The sequence below is a fragment of the Sciurus carolinensis genome, chromosome 3, assembly GCF_902686445.1.
Source record: "Sciurus carolinensis chromosome 3, mSciCar1.2, whole genome shotgun sequence".
Classification (NCBI taxonomy): Eukaryota; Metazoa; Chordata; class Mammalia; order Rodentia; family Sciuridae; genus Sciurus; species Sciurus carolinensis.
This window is the reverse complement of record NC_062215.1, coordinates 66555711-66573163: the sequence shown is the minus strand read 5'-3', so window position 1 is coordinate 66573163 and position 17453 is coordinate 66555711. Positions and strand designations below refer to the sequence as shown.

General features: G+C 40.2%; 1 protein-coding gene and 1 non-coding gene across 3 annotated transcripts in view; one reads left to right on the top strand and one right to left on the bottom strand.

The window, feature by feature from the left end:
* The window catches only part of Adap2 (ArfGAP with dual PH domains 2), a 31455-nt gene that overhangs the window by 12497 nt on the left and 1505 nt on the right, over positions 1-17453 (bottom strand). For both annotated transcript variants that reach the window (XM_047546830.1, XM_047546829.1), the window contains exons 3-5: positions 16110-16201; positions 14995-15074; positions 13917-14029 (exon numbers count right to left, since the gene is read on the bottom strand). In XM_047546830.1, the coding sequence (XP_047402786.1) occupies positions 13917-14029; positions 14995-15074; positions 16110-16201 (285 nt within the window). The remainder of the gene's footprint in view (positions 1-13916; positions 14030-14994; positions 15075-16109; positions 16202-17453) is intronic.
* On the top strand, positions 1977-2079 carry LOC124981455 (U6 spliceosomal RNA). Its single transcript, XR_007107979.1, has one exon. It is a non-coding gene; the product is annotated as a U6 spliceosomal RNA (small nuclear RNA).

Here is a 17453-nt window from a genome sequence, read left to right as displayed (position 1 = left end):
GGGGTTTACACTGGGGAATGTAGGTCATGGAAACCCACCTGGCTCTGCCCCAATCCAGTCAGGCCACTTGCAGGATCAGCTGGGAGAAACAAGTCCATCCAGAATTTGAAAGGGCAGGTGCAGGAGTGATTGAGTTTGGAGACTGAATTGGAGAGACCAGGAAACACGGGTCCTCCACTGCAGGAGATGAACCCAGGGAGATCTCTGGGGTGCAATCTCCCAGCGTGGAGTGGCAACTTCTGGGCTGTGGAGGTGTGCTGATTTAAAATCTTCAGACCAATTGCCATTCAACAAAGAACCTGGAGCCTCCCTAAGTCTAAACCCCACCTCCAGAAGATCCACTTACCAGATTTCCTCTCACACTCCAGAAACCCCACCTAATATGCTGAGAGGGGAGCCAGGAACTTTTAAATCCAATGGAAATAATTCTTTAACTTTTCATAAAGATCATTTTTAAAAATTTTAAATTATTTTTTATTTTTTTCTTTTCTCGTTCAATTGTCAACTGAATGATTTATGAACACTTATACACATTCATCTTTGTTTCTTTTTTCTAATTTCTGTCATTCTTTGAAAGCAGTTATTTTTTATGGATCAGTATTTTGAGGACTAGGATGTTTGATCAGTATATTTCAGTTTTGTTCTTGTATTCTTCTATTTTCATTTTTAAAAATTTTTGTTTTATATATTTTTCTCTTACTTATCTGTTTCCCTTGATTCTATTTCTCTCTTTTCTTCTGCTAACGATCTCTATTGTTCTCTCTTTCACACTTCCTTTAAATTTTTACTTCTATTTTCTCTCCTTTCATCCTAGTCATCACATCCTACATCGTTTCTGTTCTCTCCCTCTTCATTCAAAATTTTAAACACTTATGCAAACTTACTGTTTTTACTGACTAATAACAGATCATATCCTTTCTGTTTATTTTGATAAATAACAATGTTGACATCATAGCAGGAACTATATGGTTTAATCCTGTATATTGTTTGCACTGGTTGTTATTATTTGTCTCTCCCTAAATGGTGAGGTACTGGAAACCTTCAGGGACACTGTAAGTCCAAAGGTAGAAACTCTACTGCCTCAGATCGATACTGCTAGATGGGTACACACACAAACAACATGAAAAAGCAAGGGAACAAATTGCCCCAAACAAACCAAGATACCCCAATAACATACTCCACAACACCACAGTGGAAGAAACAAATGTCAGAGAAGGAGTTTAGAATGTACATAGTTAAACTAATTTACAAGGAAAATGGTGATGAAAGGAGTGAAATCAGAGAGAAATTACAGAAAGTGAAATATCACTTCAATAGAGAGTCTGAAAAAAAATCAAGCAGAGGGCTGGGGAGATAGCTCAGTCGGTAGAGTGCTAGCCTTGCAAGCACAAGGCCATGGGTTCGATCCCCAGCAACAACAACAACAACAACAAAAAAAAAAAAAAAAAAAAATCAAACAGAAATCCTCAAAATAAAGGAATCAATAAACTGAATTAAAACTTCATTGGAAAGCACCATCAGCAGACCAGACCATTTGGAACACAGGCAGAGCTTCAGGCACTGAAGACAAAATGTATAACCTTGAAAATAAAGTTGACAATGGAGAAAAGATATTAAGAGACCATGAAGGGTGATTTCTGCTGCTACCACCTCCACCATCTCTGCTGCAGTTGCCTCCATCTGCCTCAGCACCTCCAAAACTATGGACCAAAATATATCTTTCCAACTTTAAGTTGTTCTTGTCAGGTATTTTGGTCATAGCAATAATAAAAATTGACTGTAATTTATGCTCATAAGTTAATTTATAATTATATTAATTAAACTGATGCTATTAACAAAAATTATATACACACACATAAATAAACCTTTTAAATATATAACGTATGTTAAATGTGAATAAAAAGAGTTATATCAGTACTTGTAACAATGGTTTTCTCAGAAGATTATGGAAAGGCTTAAAAATTCAGCATGAATGCTTGCTTCAGCAGTACACATACTAAAACTGGAACAATACAGAGAAAATTAGCATGGCCCCTGCACAAGGATGATATGCAAATTCGTGAAGCGTTCCATAATTTTATTACCCTATATACACGTATGATTACACGACCAATGTTACTCTGCGCCATGTACAGCCAGAGGAATGAGAAATTATGCTTCATTTGCGTACAATCTGTCAAAATACATTCTACTGTCATGTGTAACTAATTAGGATAAATTAAAAATAAATAAATAGACATAGTATAAGAAACACTAAAAATACAAAAAATTTCAGCTAAATTTTGTCAATATTTTCCCTAACTTTTAGAAAGTAAACATGACATTATAAAGGCAGGTGTATAGCTCAGTGTTTGCCTAGCATGCATGAGTTTCTGGGTTCAATCCCCAGTACCGCACACATACACACACACACAGAAAGACATTACTGGGCTGGGGTTATAGCTCAGTGGTATAGTGTTTGCCAAGCACGTGTGAGGCAGTGGTTTTGATCCTCAGCACCACATAAAAATAATAATAATAAATTTTTAGTTGTCCATCTACAACTAAAAATATTTAAAAAAAAAAAAAATTACTATTTAAACCAATTCCTTACTTCCGTGCAGAAGAATACTTGAAGTGTATCCTTATAGTTTTCTTTTCATACTTGTATATACTTACACATATGCATATATCTGTGAACAATTTATAATATAGTCTGATGAGGTTTTAATTTACACAAGTGGTATCTTACCATAGGCATCATTCTGTGCCTTGATTTTGTCACTCAGTTTTATATTTTTTAAAAAAATATTTTTAGGGAGCTCCAAGATGGTAGACTAGAGGGAGGCTGCATTCCTTGTTGCTCCATAACTCAGGTTTCAAGCAGAGAAAATCTATGTCTCTGTGAGGCAGTCTTTGCTACTCATTGATCCCCTGCTGTTTACCCCATTTGTCCACCTCAGTCACCCACTGTCTGCCAGTATATTGCCTACTTTTTGAGTGCAGATGGCTCACTGACTGCCACCAATCATCCACCATTTGCCCGTTTGCCTGCCTCTTGTTTGCCCATCACCTGCCTTTCACCTACCCATCACCCACTGCCCAAGGACCACCTGCCAATCATCTTCCAGTAGCCTGCAGACTGCCTGCAGACCACCATTGGATCACCAGCTACCTGCTGTTGCCTGGAAGTCAACTGTCAAGATACCCATAGGTTTGGTTACACGTGGTTGCCACCATTTTGGGATAGCCAGGACATGCAGGACCCCAGCCCGACTAACCACGCCCTGCCACCAGGAACCCCCAGCTCAACCAATAGCACCCCACACAGACTCGGGGTCTGTGCCCCGCACTGCAGCTCCCCATTGGCAACATGTTTGGAAGGCAGTGCAGCCATCTTGGATTATCCTGGAAGTGGAAGCAGCCATCTTTAGGTGGGGCCAATCCCATCCTGAGACACCTGCTGGAGACTGGAAGCTCATTGTCAGGTACCTCTCATGCATCAGGTTACTAAAGACTGGGAGGTTTGAATAGTATATAATTGTTATAGTGTAGATTTTTTTTTCTACTTTTTGAAAAATTTTAAGTTTTTATTTCTTTATTTTTCTCACTCTATTTTCCTTTTGTTTACCTGTTTCCTCAGAGTCTCTTTCTCCCTTTTCTCATGCTAACAACCAACTTTTTTTGATTCTGCTTTCGCTCTTCCTATGATCTAGTACTTCTATATACTCTTTTCTTATCCCATTAACAGTTACATCCTACACCCCTCCCTATCCTCTTTGTCCACCATTAGAAACTGCAGACCTCAATGCAAATCTATTAGTTATACTGTAGATAATAATTGAATTCATCCTCTCTGTTTATTATAACAATATTGTTAACATCTTCATAGGGCATATTTGGTTTAGGGATGCATATTGTCTTACTGGGTGCTGCTAATATTGATCTTCCCCTTAAAGAAGAGGTTTTGGAAACTTACAGGGTCACTATAGCCTATGGGGGGAAACTGTAAAACCCCAGATCTGCACTGGTAGCGGGGAAGATACGTGAACAACATGAAAAAACAAGGGAAGAAAGTGTTCCAAACAAATCAAGATTCTATACTAATAGAATACAATGACAGCATGGTGGAAGAAATGTCAGGAAAGGAGTTCAGAACATAATTAAAATGATTCACGAAGCAAAGGATGAGATAAGAGAGCAAATGCAGGCAATGAATGATCACGCCAATAAACAGTTAAAAGAGCAACTGCAGGAAGCAAAAGATCATTTCAACAAAGAGATAGAGATTCTGAAAAAAAAAAAAAAAACAGAAATCCTTGAAATGAAGGAAAAAATAAAACATAAAAAACTCAATGGAAAGCATCCCCAACAGATCACTTGGAGGACAGAACCTCAGACAATGAAGACAGAATATTTTACCTTGAAAATAAAGTTGACCAGAGAAGATGGTAAGAAATCATGAATGGAACCTCCAAGAACTATGGGACATCATGAAAAGACCAAATTTAAGAATTATTGGGATTGAGGAAGGCACAGAGATACAAACCAAAGGAATGAACAACCTAGTCAATGAAATAATATCAGAAAATTTCCCAAACCTGAAGAATGAAATGGAAAATCAACTACAAGAGGCTTACAGAACACCAAATGCACAAAATTACAACAGATTCACACCAAGGCACATTATAATGAAAATGCCTAACATACAAAATAAAGATAGAATTTTAAAGACTGCGAGAGAAAAGATTACATATAGGAGGAAACCAATAGTGATATCAGTAGATTTCTCAGCCCAGACTCTAAAAGCTAGAAGAACCTGGAAAAACATATTTCAAGTTCTGAAAGAACATGGTTGCCAACCAAGAATCCTATACCCAGCAAAACTAACCTTCAGATTTGAAGATGAAATAAAATCCTTCCATGATAAACAAAAGTTAAAAGAATTTACAAATAGAAAACCTGCACTACAGAACATTCTCAGCAAAATATTCCATGAGGAAGAAATAAAAAACAATGTAGATTAGCAAAGGGATGAACTACCCTAAAGGAAAAGCCAATCAAAGGAGAAACCATGGGGCTGGGGAGATAGCTCAGTCGGTAGAGTGCTTGCCTTGTAAGCATGAGGCCATGGGTTCGATCCCCAGCACCCAAAAAAAAAAAAAAAAAAAAAAGGAGAAACCAAGTCAAGTTAACCAAAAATAAGCCCAAATGACTGGAAATACAAATTCTATCTCAATAATAACCCCAAATGTTAATGGCATAAACTCATCAATCAAAAGACACAGATAGGCAGATTGGATTAAAAAGCAAGACCTAACAATATGCTGCCTTCAAGAGACTCATCTCACAGAAAAAGACATCCACAGACTAAAGGTGAAAGAATGGGAGAAAACCTACCATGCCCACAGACTCAGTAAAAAAGTGGGGTTTCCACCTTTATATCAGATAAAATGAACTTCAAGCCAAAGTTAGTCAGAAGGGATAAAGAAGGACATTTCATACTGCTTAAGGGAACCATAAACCAGGAAGATAACGATGGTAAATATTTATGTCCCAAACAACAGCACATCCTTGTACATCAAACAAATCCTCCTCAATTCCAGGAATCAAATAGACCACAACACAATAATTCTGGGTGACTTTAACACACTGCTGTCAGAATGCATGAGAAAATGCTTTCCCTTCCAGTATCCTATCAATAGAGTATGTTAGCTAACTTTGGATTGTTGCCAATGGAGAGAGAGAAAATGGTCTTCCATCTTCAGTTTTAATTTACATTTCTCTTTTTTAAGAGTGACATTAACTATCTTGTTTATTAATAGCAAATTTCATTTCCTTTTTCTATGTTTCAAAAGAGTTATGATTTTGTCAATTTACATGTTAGGAAGGATGGCTCTTTGTGATATGAGCTGTAAATATCTCCTTAGTTGTCTTTTTTTTTTTTTAAAGTTTGTTTATGATGCTTCTTTCCATAAAAAATTGACTTTTATGTAACAAATAGTACCAGTGAAATAATTTATGACTTGGGGATTTTCAGTCATGAAAGGTTAAATAGTTCTTGCTAACTCCAGATTTGTAAAGAAAAATTTTCAGGTTTTCTTCTTATTATTTAATGGTTGTGTTATTTTAAAAATATCTTTGGTACACATGGAATTTATCATGGTATATGAGGTAAGGCAGGGAGATTACTTTACTTATCCCTATAACATTTTTTGACTACTTCTTTTTCCCAGTGATTTGAGATGATGTCCTCTTTATACATTCAATTTCTATATGTATCTGAGTGTACTTACTTCTGGACATTCTGTTTTGCTAATAGATCAGTATGATACTCTTAAATTATTTAGGCTTTTAAAAGTGCCTTAATGTGTTCTAGTTCTGGTCCCACTTCTACATTTATTTTTTTCACTAAATTTAGCATCAGGTAATATAGCTTAAAACTGTTAAGTTTTCATTGAAATTTTGTTAAATTTACAAATTAATTTACACAATAATTTGGTCCTTCTATTTGTAGAAAGGCTATTTTTTTGCCTTCAGTGTTATTTTAATCTTTATTTTTAAGAGGTCTCACATTTTTATTGACAAACATATTAATATATTTTTTGTTACTGCCATGTATGAAATCTTTTCTTCCATTAAATCTTCCAAAAGATTGTTTGAATATATGTAAACTACTGATTTTTGTATGTTGATTTTGTACTTGGTAATCTAATTGAGCTATCTTACTGTTTGTAGTAGCTGTTAATGTAGATGGACACAATACCTTTATTTTGTTTATTTTGTTTTATGTGGTGCTGGGGATGGAACCCAGTGCCTCACACATGCTAGGCAAGCTCTCTACCATTGAGCCACAACTGCAGCCCAGTGTTATATTTTGAGATACACCCTTGTTGAGATACATCAATCTACTTTGCCCTGAAGATGACTATACCAAGAGTTACCTGTCTATTTTGCATTGACCTATATTGAGATTTTTTATGATTTTTTTGCTACTATAAGTAATGCTACAATCAGTTCGTGTCCCTGGTATACATCCGTGAGGGTTTCAGTAGGTCACAGTGTATATATACTTAAGAGTGGAATTGCTAATTGACAGCTGCATATATCTTAAATTTACTAGAAATGGCCAACTTATTCTGCAGATGGTTCCCATGGTGGTTGTTACATTTATTGGTATATTTACTTCCATCAATGACATGGAAGGTTCTCCTTTCCCTAGATTGTCACCAACACTCGACACTGACAGATTTAAAGATTTTGCCAAAATAATGGATATAAAATTGTATCTCATTGTTAATTTTCATTTACTCAAAAAAATGTTTTTTGGTACCAGGGATTGAACCCAGGGGCGGGCTACCACTAAGCCACATCTCTAGCCCTTTTTATATTTTATTTAGAGTCACAGTCTTGCTAAGTTGCTTAGGGTTTCACTAAGTTGCTGAGACTGGCTTTGAACTCATGATCCTCCTGTCTCAGCCTCCCAAACTACTGTAATCAAATTTATTGATGTATAATTTATAAAGAATAAACTGTAAATAAATTTATTTATTTATTTATCATGGTACTAGGGATTGAACCAAGGATGCTCTACCACTGAGCTACACCCCCAACCCCTTTTATTTTTTATTTTGAAACGGTCTTGCTAAGTTGCTAAGGCTGGCCTTGAACTTGTGATCCTCTGGCCTCGGCCTCCTAAGTATCTGGGATTACAGGCATGTGCCACCATAACCAGCAAGAATAGTTTGATTTTTGCCAAAACGCTACAACAATTAAAAATATAAAACAATGCTATCACCGAAAAAGATTCCCTTATGCACCTTTGCAATCAATCCCTACCCCAAAAGCAATCATTCATCTCCCTTCTATCAGTATAGGGTAGTTTTGCCTGTTCTAGAATTTTAGATAAGTTGAATTATACTGCATTTTTGTTTAAGGCTTCTTTTGCTCAGTGTAATGTTTTTGAGACTCATCTGTTATTAAACTTATTGATAGTCTGTCCCTTTTTATTGCTGAGTAATATTCTGTTATGTGGCTATTCTTCAGTTTGTTCATTCAGTTGTAGATGGACTTTGAGTTCTTCCCAGATTTTGGTTAATACAATAAAACTTTTTGTGTATATAGTGTCTATTCACCTTAATTAAATATCTAGGTGAAAATGTCTGGTTTATACAGTAAATGTATTTAACTTTATTAAAAACTGCCAAATTGTTTTCCAAGGGGGTTGCATCATTGTACAGTCCCACCCGTGACATATGGGAGTTCAAGATGCTCCCCACCCTCACCAAGGCTTGGTGTTATCAATCTTTTTTTTTTTTTTTTGTGGTTTTGGGGATGGAACCCAGGGCCTTGTACTTGCAAGGCAAGCACTCTACCAACTGAGCTATCTCCCCAGCCCATCAATCTTTTTTAATTTAACTCTTTGGTGGGTTCATAGTGTATCTCACTGTGATTTTAAGTTGCATGTCCCTTACTACCAGAGGTACTGAGCATCTCTTCTTATATTTATTAGACATTTTGGGTTTCTTTTCTGTGACTGCCTGTCCATTTTCTTTCCCTATTTACCAATAAGTTTCTTTTTCTTCTTGACTTGTGATTATATATATATATATATATATATATATATATATATATATATATGTTCTGGGTGTTGGGTATTGATATTGTAGTGTTGCGATATCTTCTGGGTTTTACTTTTACTTTGTTTACTTTTTTATTTTTTTGAGTCTTGCTGTGCTGCCCATGCTGACCCCCCTCCCGGGCTAGCCTCCTGCTATGGTAGCAGGTACTACAGGAACAGATCACTGTACCTGCTTACTTTTTTGTATTACTCAGAATTTTTAAATAAAAATTAACTACCTTTTTAATTAAATTTTTCTATTTTGGGAAAGATAGAAAAACGAACACAGGGAGTCAACTCTCTTGGGGTGGGTGGGTTCGACACTGAATTGGCTTAGGATCAAAAGCAGATCAACTTTTTTCAACTCAGGTTGAGGCCCTGTCCTGGGGGGGACTCACTGCTGCTGCTGGGGCTGAGGGGCCCCTCCTAACTGCAGCAGCACTTTCTCTTCCTGCCTTTGATATCATTTCCACAAAATGTTGAAAGAGCAATGCTTTTCAGTGCTTTCTAAGGAAGACTGTCTGGGAACCCCTAGCCTCACTTGGAGGGTTAATGCTCTTCACCTTCCAACATTTTTCACTTGGTCCCAGGCTGCAGCCACCGTCTGGATGAACACCGCTCAGGGCTGTCCAGAAAGCAAGGGGGGAAATAAGGCACAGTTTCTGCACAAAGGAAACGGACCAAAGTGCAGGCAGCTTGTCCTTCTTTCACTTTCTCCTTCACATCCTCTTTGCTGGAAACGTCTCACTTTTCTACCCTCTAATAAGAGAATGTCCAAGGGCTCAGTGTGATAGCTGGCCTCCAAAGATGTCCCTCACCAATTCCTCCTCCCAGGAGGCACATGATGCTCTCTAGAGAGGTGAACTCTATTTCCCCTCCCCTATAACTACAGCGGCAGTGTGACTTGCTTTGATCAACAGAATGCAGTTTCTGGCCCAACCTTTCAGAGGCCTGAAAGCATTTTCTTTTACTTGGAGGAAGTTAGCTGCCAGACCATAAAGAAGTTTGAGCTGCCGGGCATGGTGGCATGTGCCTGTAATCACAGTGGCTTGGGAGGCTAAAGCAGGAGGATCACAGGTTCAAAGCCAGCCTCAGGAATTTAGCAAGTCTGCAAGCAACCTAATGAGGCCCTGTTTCAAAATAAAAAACAAAATTAAAATAGGGCTGGGGATGTGGCTCCATGGTTAGGTGGCCCTGGGTTCAATCCCTGACACCAAAAAACAAACAAAAAAAAGTTTGAGCTAAACCAGATGTGTTGGCTCAAGTCTTAATTCCAGTGACAGGAGGCTGAGGCAGGAGGGTGGCAAGTTCCAGGCCTGCCTAGGCAATTTAGTGAGACACTGTCTCAAATTTTAAAATGTAAAGGTTGGAGGATGTAGCTCAGTGTGGTAACGTGTACCTGGGATCAATCCCTAACAAACAAACAGACAAACGAACAAACAAAAAAAGCAAAACAAAAACTAAAACAAACAGGTTAAAATAAAGAAGCTTGAGTTAGACTCTGATGGGCGGGAGGGGCCACAGGGGTTCTCTGGGTCCCAGGCATGGGAGTAGGGCTTCCTTGGTCCTGTGGCCCAGCTGATGTTACATTAGACAAGCCAAGGCCTGCCCAGATTCCTGACTCATGTGATTGTGAGACATAGTAAGTTGATATTTTAAGTCATTGTATTTTGGGGTGCTTTGTTACTCAGCAACAGATAACAGCTACTCTGCCCTCCCACACATCCTACTGCTTAGGCAATCCCAGGCACTCCCAGTACTAAATCAGTTCGCATGCTCTTACTCCTGCTCCCAACTCTCCCCAGAACCCCAAACTCATATCTCCAACTTTCTTCTCAATGTTTCCACTTAGATGACTAACAAGCATCTCAAACTGAAAAGGACCTTTGATCATCCCCTTAGGGAGATAAGGCTTCCCCATTTCAGCAAATGACAAATCTAGACTTCTAGTTCTGTAGGGCAAAATATCTAGGAATTGGGGGCTGGAGGAGCTCAGTGGTAGAGCACTTGCCTAGCGTGAGCAAGGCCCTGGGTTCCATACCTGGTACTGAGTTAAAAAAAAAAAAAACCTGGGAATCTCTCTGGTTTTTCTTACTCTCATTCCCCACATCTAATCCTTCTAAATTCTGTTGGCTCTACTTCCAAAATATGTTCAGAATCTGACCACCTCTTTCACCATTTGGGTTAGTGTAATAAATTCCTAACTTATTTCTCTGCTTTCACTCTTGCATCTTCCCCCCACTCTCACCCCAGCGGTAGCTAGAGCATGCTTCTTTTAAAAAGTTAAAGCCAGATCATATCAATCCAAAAGTCCAGGCTTTTTTGGGGCACTTTACCATTGAGCTACATTCCCAGCCACTTTTATTTACTTTTTCCATATTTTTACTGGTGCATTATAGTTGTACATAATGGTGACATTTATTGTTACATAGTTGCACATGTTCACAAACAACATTTTAAAATATTGAGACAGGGTCTTGCTAAATTGCCCAGGCTGGCCTTAAACTTTTGATCCTCCTGCCTTAATTCCCTGCCCCTAATTGCTGGGATTACAGGCATGTGTTACCACACCTGGCTAAAAGCTCAGATTATTGCAAATCATATATAAGGGACTTATATCTAGAATATATAAAGATCTGTTACAACTCAATAATAAAAGGCAAATAAACTTATTAAAATATGGGAAAAGAATCCCATAGATATTTTTACAAATAAGATGCATGAATGATTAATAAGCACATAAAAAAGATGCTCAGTATCATTGGTCGTGAGTCATATAAATCAAAATCACAATATACTACTTCATACTCATAAGTTAGCCATAATAAAAGAAAGTCAAATAATAGCAAGGGTTGGTGAGGATGTGGAGAAATTGGAAGCTTCAGCTACTGCTGGTGGGAAAGTAAAATGATGCAGCCACTTTGGAAAATAATGTGGCAGTTCTTCAAAAAGTTAACAGAGCAACTATTGGACCCCCAATTCTGTTGCTAGGTACAACCAAGAAAAACGAAAACATGTTCACAAAAAAACTTGTACGCGTATGTCCCTAGCAGCGTTATTCATAATAGCCCCAAAGTGGAAACAATTCAAATTCCCATCAACTGATGAGTGAATAAAGAAAACCTCATACTGCTGGGCAAGATGGCATACGCCCCAAATCCAAAAGACTTGGGAGGCTGAGGCAGGAAGATCAAAAGTTTGAGGCCAGTCTCAAAAATTTGGTGAGGCCCTATCTCAAAATAAAAAGGGTTGGGGATAAGCTTGGTGATAGGGCACCCCTGGGTTAAATCCTTAGTACAAAATAAATAAGTAAAATTGTCATACATATAAGAATATTCAGCAAGAAAAATAAATGAAATACTGAAATAAGCTAAAACATGGATGAACTTTAAAAACATTATGCTAAGTGAGAGAAATCTGTTACAAAAGAGCACATAATGCATGATTCTGTTAATATGATATGACAGAATAGGCAAATCTATAGACAGAAAGCAGCCTAGGGATGGCCCTGGGGCTAGGGGTAGGGGCAGGGTGAGAGGTGATGGTAAGGGTATAGGGTTTCTTTCTGAAACTATGAAAAGTTCTAAAATTTATTGGGTTTGGGTTTTTTTTTTTTTTCTGCGGGGGGAGTACTGGGGGTTGATCTCAGGGGCACTTGGTCACTGAGCCACATCCCCAGCCCTATTTTATATTTTATTTAGAGACAGGGTCTCACTAAGTTGCCTAGCACCTCGCTTTTGCTGAGGTTTTAAACTCGAGATCCTCCTGCCTCAGCCTCTGAGCCACTGGGATTACAGGTGCGCGTCACTGCCCCTGGCCTAAAATTGACTGTAATGATAGCAACACAACCTTGTGAATGAATACACTAAAAGCCATTGCTTGTATACTTTAAATAGGTGAATTTTATGGCATATAAATTATATCTTGGCAAACCTGTTTCTTAAAAATCTCTGGGTTTGATTTCCAGTCACACACACACACACACACACACATCTTACTGTGGTCTACAAAGTCCTCAATTATGTGACTTCATTTCCCTCCATTCTTTCCCTGCTCACTCAGTAACCTGGGCCCCTCACACTCAACACAGGGCCAGGGCAGTGGCCTAAGGTTGAGCAGTTTCTGCACTGCACAAAATGCGGGGTGAGAGTTGTAGTCCAGGTTTCTGCTTATTGGGACCAGGGCCCTGGGGCACACCCTCTCAGGGGTCATTTTTTTTTTTTCTAACTGGCACAAAGGTGTATATGTTTGCCCTGATGTGCTCAGGGCATCTGCCCATGGTGTCCCTTGTCCCTTCTTCTCTTCCTCACAGACCCACATGACTTATTCCTCACATTTTTTCAGAGCTCTGCTCACCTGTCACCAGAGAGGCCTTTCCTGACCACGCTGTGGTCAACCTCACACATACTCTCATCACCCTCTAAGCTCTCACCTTAGAACTCGCTGCCGCCTAAAATACATGAATATAATGTGTTGGTTGCCTCCTGACTTTTTCCACTAGAATTAAAGCTCCATGAAAATTATGAAAATGCTTTGTTCATTGCTATGTCCCCAGTCCCTAGAATGATGTCTGCCACTTAGTAGGTGCTCAATAAATATTTAAATGAACAGATAAATGAAATAAAATCAAGTGATCATCAGAGGTGTAAACATGAACCAGTTGCATGAAATGGAGGCACACCCCCACATTCTTAACTACTTGAGAGGTTGAAGCAGGAGGATCCCTTAGGCCCAGGAGTTCAAGACCAGCCTGGGATCAGGTATGGTGGTGCACACCCATAATCCCAGTGGCTTGGGAGGCTGAGGCAGGAGGATCACAAGTTCAGACTCAGCAACTAAATGAGGCCCTAAGCAACTTAGTTAAGACCCTGTCTCAAAATAAATAAATAAAAAGGGCTGGGGATATGGCTCAGTGGTTAAGCACCCCTGGGTTCAATCTCTGATACAAAAAAAGAAAAAAAAAAAAATGAGTCTGGACAACATATGATACCCTGTTTCAAAAACCAACCCAAATCAAAATATGAACTTGAGCTGGGGATATAGCTCAGTTGGTAGAGTGCTTGCCTTGCAAGCACAAGGCCCTAGGTTCAATCCCCAGCACCGCAAAAAAAAAAAAAAAAAAAAAAAAAAAAAATATATATATATATATATATATATATATATATATATATGAACTAGTTTAAGTTGATCTTATGTGAACAGGGAGTATGTTTTTAGTAGACTGGATTGATTGTATAACCAAGGAGAAGGAGCTGAAATTATTCACACGACAACCCATCCTTTAACAAGAAGCCTTTAGTGAGGCATGACCTCTTACCTCTTCCTTGGTGTAGTACTTCAGGAGACCTTCTCTTGCCAGCAGGACAAATCTTCTTCTCAGGAACTGTGCATTGTCCTTTCCCCGCTTCCACAAGAATCCTTCTCGGTTACCTTGACCACCAGGGAGAGAAGGAGAGAATAGCCATGACCTTAGGATGCACAAGCAGCTCATGAACCTCCAGAGTTTCAGGGGCAGATAGAGCCATTCACCTGTTGCCTAAATACCTCCAATCTAACTTGGTTATTTCAGTTTCAGGGAACAAGGGTCTTGCCTGGGGCCAGCTTTGCCATGGCTTATCATCTCAGTCAGACTTCCCCCACTGTGCAAAACCTTGCTTTCTTATCTCTCCATGGTATCAGGCTGCCTCACTAAGAGACACAACAAAACCTTAAGGAGTCTAAGTCCTGAGAAACTGGACTGATTCTGGAAGAGGACTAAGTATGTATGGTCCTGCCCAACTTCACATGGCCATCAGTCTAATGAAACTTTGGAAATAAGGAGTGACCTCACGGTACTTGGTGGTTAGAAGACTAACTGGTGCTCCTGGTAGCTAACGTTGAGCATTGGCTGGCTGCCTTTGGTCCTCCAAGAGTGGTCTTGTACACTTTGCTCTCTGGGTCACTGTCAGTTTAGACTCAGGGCAGGGGGCTGAAAACTGCCATAGATCCAGGGTCACCCAAGAGGCTGTGCCCACACAATGGCAGAAAGGGAGGCTGAAAGGCAGCCCATGCTCCTCACCAAGCCATAAGCTGTGCCAGGAATGACATTAACCAGGGAAAGGGATGCCTTGTTTAATGGGTCTGCACAGTGTAGAAGTCTTTCCATAATTCATACTAAGATCTGCATACACCTGTGGCCCTGCAAGGACCTGAGACCAATATGCTTCTCTGCTGCTCAGACCATAAGATTCCACTTGCTGATTTGCTAGCTGTTTCAAGGCAGAGGAGCCCACCCTTTGGCTCCTGTGGGCAGAGCAACAGGCATTTCATGGATGGATCTTGCTCCTAATAGCCAGGTGTTCTGTTTGTAGAGCTGATCAGAACACCAGTCCCACAAGATATGAAAATAACCTTACCTGGGGGAGCGACAGCTTTCCCATCAGCCATAAACTCCTGTCTCTCATACTTAGCACGAATCCATTGTTCCTTTAAGACCCTAAAAAGAGAGAACCTTCGGTCAGATGAATCCAGAGGTGCTCTACCACTGAGCTACTTCTCCAGTCCTTTTTGTTTTATTTTGAGACAGGGTCTCATTAAGTTATTGAGGTTGACCTTGAACATGTGATTCTCCTGCCTTAGCCTCCCAAGTAGCTGGGATTAGAGGTGTGTGCTACTGCACCTGACAGCTGTTAATACTTTTGTGGTTATTTATTTATTTTTGATGCTGAGGATTAAACCCAGGGGCACTTAACCACTGAGTCACAGTCCCAGCCCTTTTTAAATTTTATTTTGAGACAGGGACTCACTAAGTTGCTGGGGCTGACCTTGAACTTGCTATCCTCCTGCCTCAGTCACCTGAGCTGCTTGAATTACAGGTGTGCACCACTGTGTCCAGCAGTTTATGGTTATTATTTAGGGATCTGCAGCTTAAACAAGTTTTTGTAGTCAACCTGAACTTAGGAGGGATAGTCCTAGATATAACACTAAACAGGAAGTAGCTGAAACACACTTGTTCTACTAAAACACCTACATCTCTCCTCTATCACCTATAGGCTATCAGAACATCAGAGGCAGAGTGACAGGCAGTACAGAAAGTCCCCCATTTCACAGCAATGGAAACTGAGGCCTAAAGAGGGAAAATGGCATACCAAGTAACAGAGGTAGAGAGAGGCTTAAGCCAGGAATTTTTTTTTTCAGTACTAGGGACTGAATCCAAGGGTACTCTATCACTGAGATACATTCTCAGCCCTTTTTATTAATTTTTTTTCAGACAGGGTCTCGCTAAGTTGTCCAGGCTGACCTCAAACTTGCAATCTCCCTGCCTTGGCCTCCTGAGTAGCTGAGGTTATAGGTGAGTGTCACCATGCCCAGTTTAAACCAGAATTCATTTATGATGGCATCAGATGCATTCCTGGATCTACCTGCTGACCTGGTCCACAGAAGACATTGCCACAGACAAAGGCATCAGAGGAGGGGTAAGGGTGGGATCAGGAAAACCCCTCAGCCAGCCCCTAAGGAATTGCCCACTCACAGGCAGTCATTGGCTTGGGGGATGTAGTAGAAAGCGGGGACTCTGGCTTCGAACTTGGCCTTCACACGGAGGTTTCCATTGTGAGTCATAAACTGCAAGACAACAGCAATTTAAGATAAACTTAGAACTTCAAAAAAAAGTGAAATGAAACCCTGGTTTACCCAGAAGGCCATGGATCTCACGGCTTCTAGGCTGGGTCAGAAGGAACTGCCTCCAAGAAGGAGACATCCCACTAGGCCTGGTCATTGCACTGCCAGAAAGTGCCAGCCTGGACCCCTGAGGGGCAACAATAACCACGCCTCATACACAACAACACTTCACAGTTCTTATATAGTGGCTCATTGGATCCCCTCAGTCATTTTAATATGATCATCTTCAATTTAGAGATGAGGCAACTTGGGCTCAAAGAGGCTTTCTGATTTGCCCAAGCAACACAGCTCATAAATGGAAAACTAGAATTTGAACCTAGTCCCATCTGACTCCAAAGTTCACATTCTTTCTCCTATTCCCTCCACAGATGGCCAGGACCCCAGGCAGCTCTTAATGTCTTTAGGAGACAGGGGCAGCTGGAGGATGGAAGTGGGTGCCGGTTCATAGAATACATGTCAGGGTGATCAGTGAGCCTGAGAGTGGACATGGAGGTAGCATATCCAGCTGAGAGCAGAAGCGGGAAGAAACACCAGGTTTTGAATGCACACCCTTGGTTAGAGTGAACCCTAATTTTCGCCTTCCCAGAAACTGTTGGGCTGTGTCACAGTATATGCACCAGGTTTGAATCCCAATAGGGTTCAAATCCTGACTCTGCCATTTATTCCATGAGTGACCCTGGGATCTCACATATAAAAATGAAGAAAAGGCACAAATGAAACCCTTCAGGCTTATGTGCAGGTTGAGCAGCATCCGGTCTTTCTTCTGCTCTAGAATGTAAGTACCGGATGAGCAAAGACCTTGTCTTGTCCACTGTTCTCTCCCAGCACCCAACACATGTAGGCTTATAGTAACTATGTGTTGGCTGAGTAAGTAAAACATCCAGCCTAGCAGTTGTCTGGCACAGTTCCTGGCACAGAGTGGTGCTCAGTCATGTGACCCGCTTCCCTAATTGTTCTGGATCCCCTCAGCCAACCAGTACAGTATAAAACTGCCTGCTCTCTGAAGATTTTTCTGGCCAAAACATTACTACTATCCAGGCTGAGGAGTCCTCAGTGTCCACAGGGCAGTAGAGCAAAGTGGTCCTCTTCCCAGCTCAGGGAGGGCGGGAGGAACATAGCATGTTTCCCTTTCCCCAGTCTAGGACTTCCACAGATTATAACAGCAACTGTTAATTTACTGCTCACTTTGTGCTTC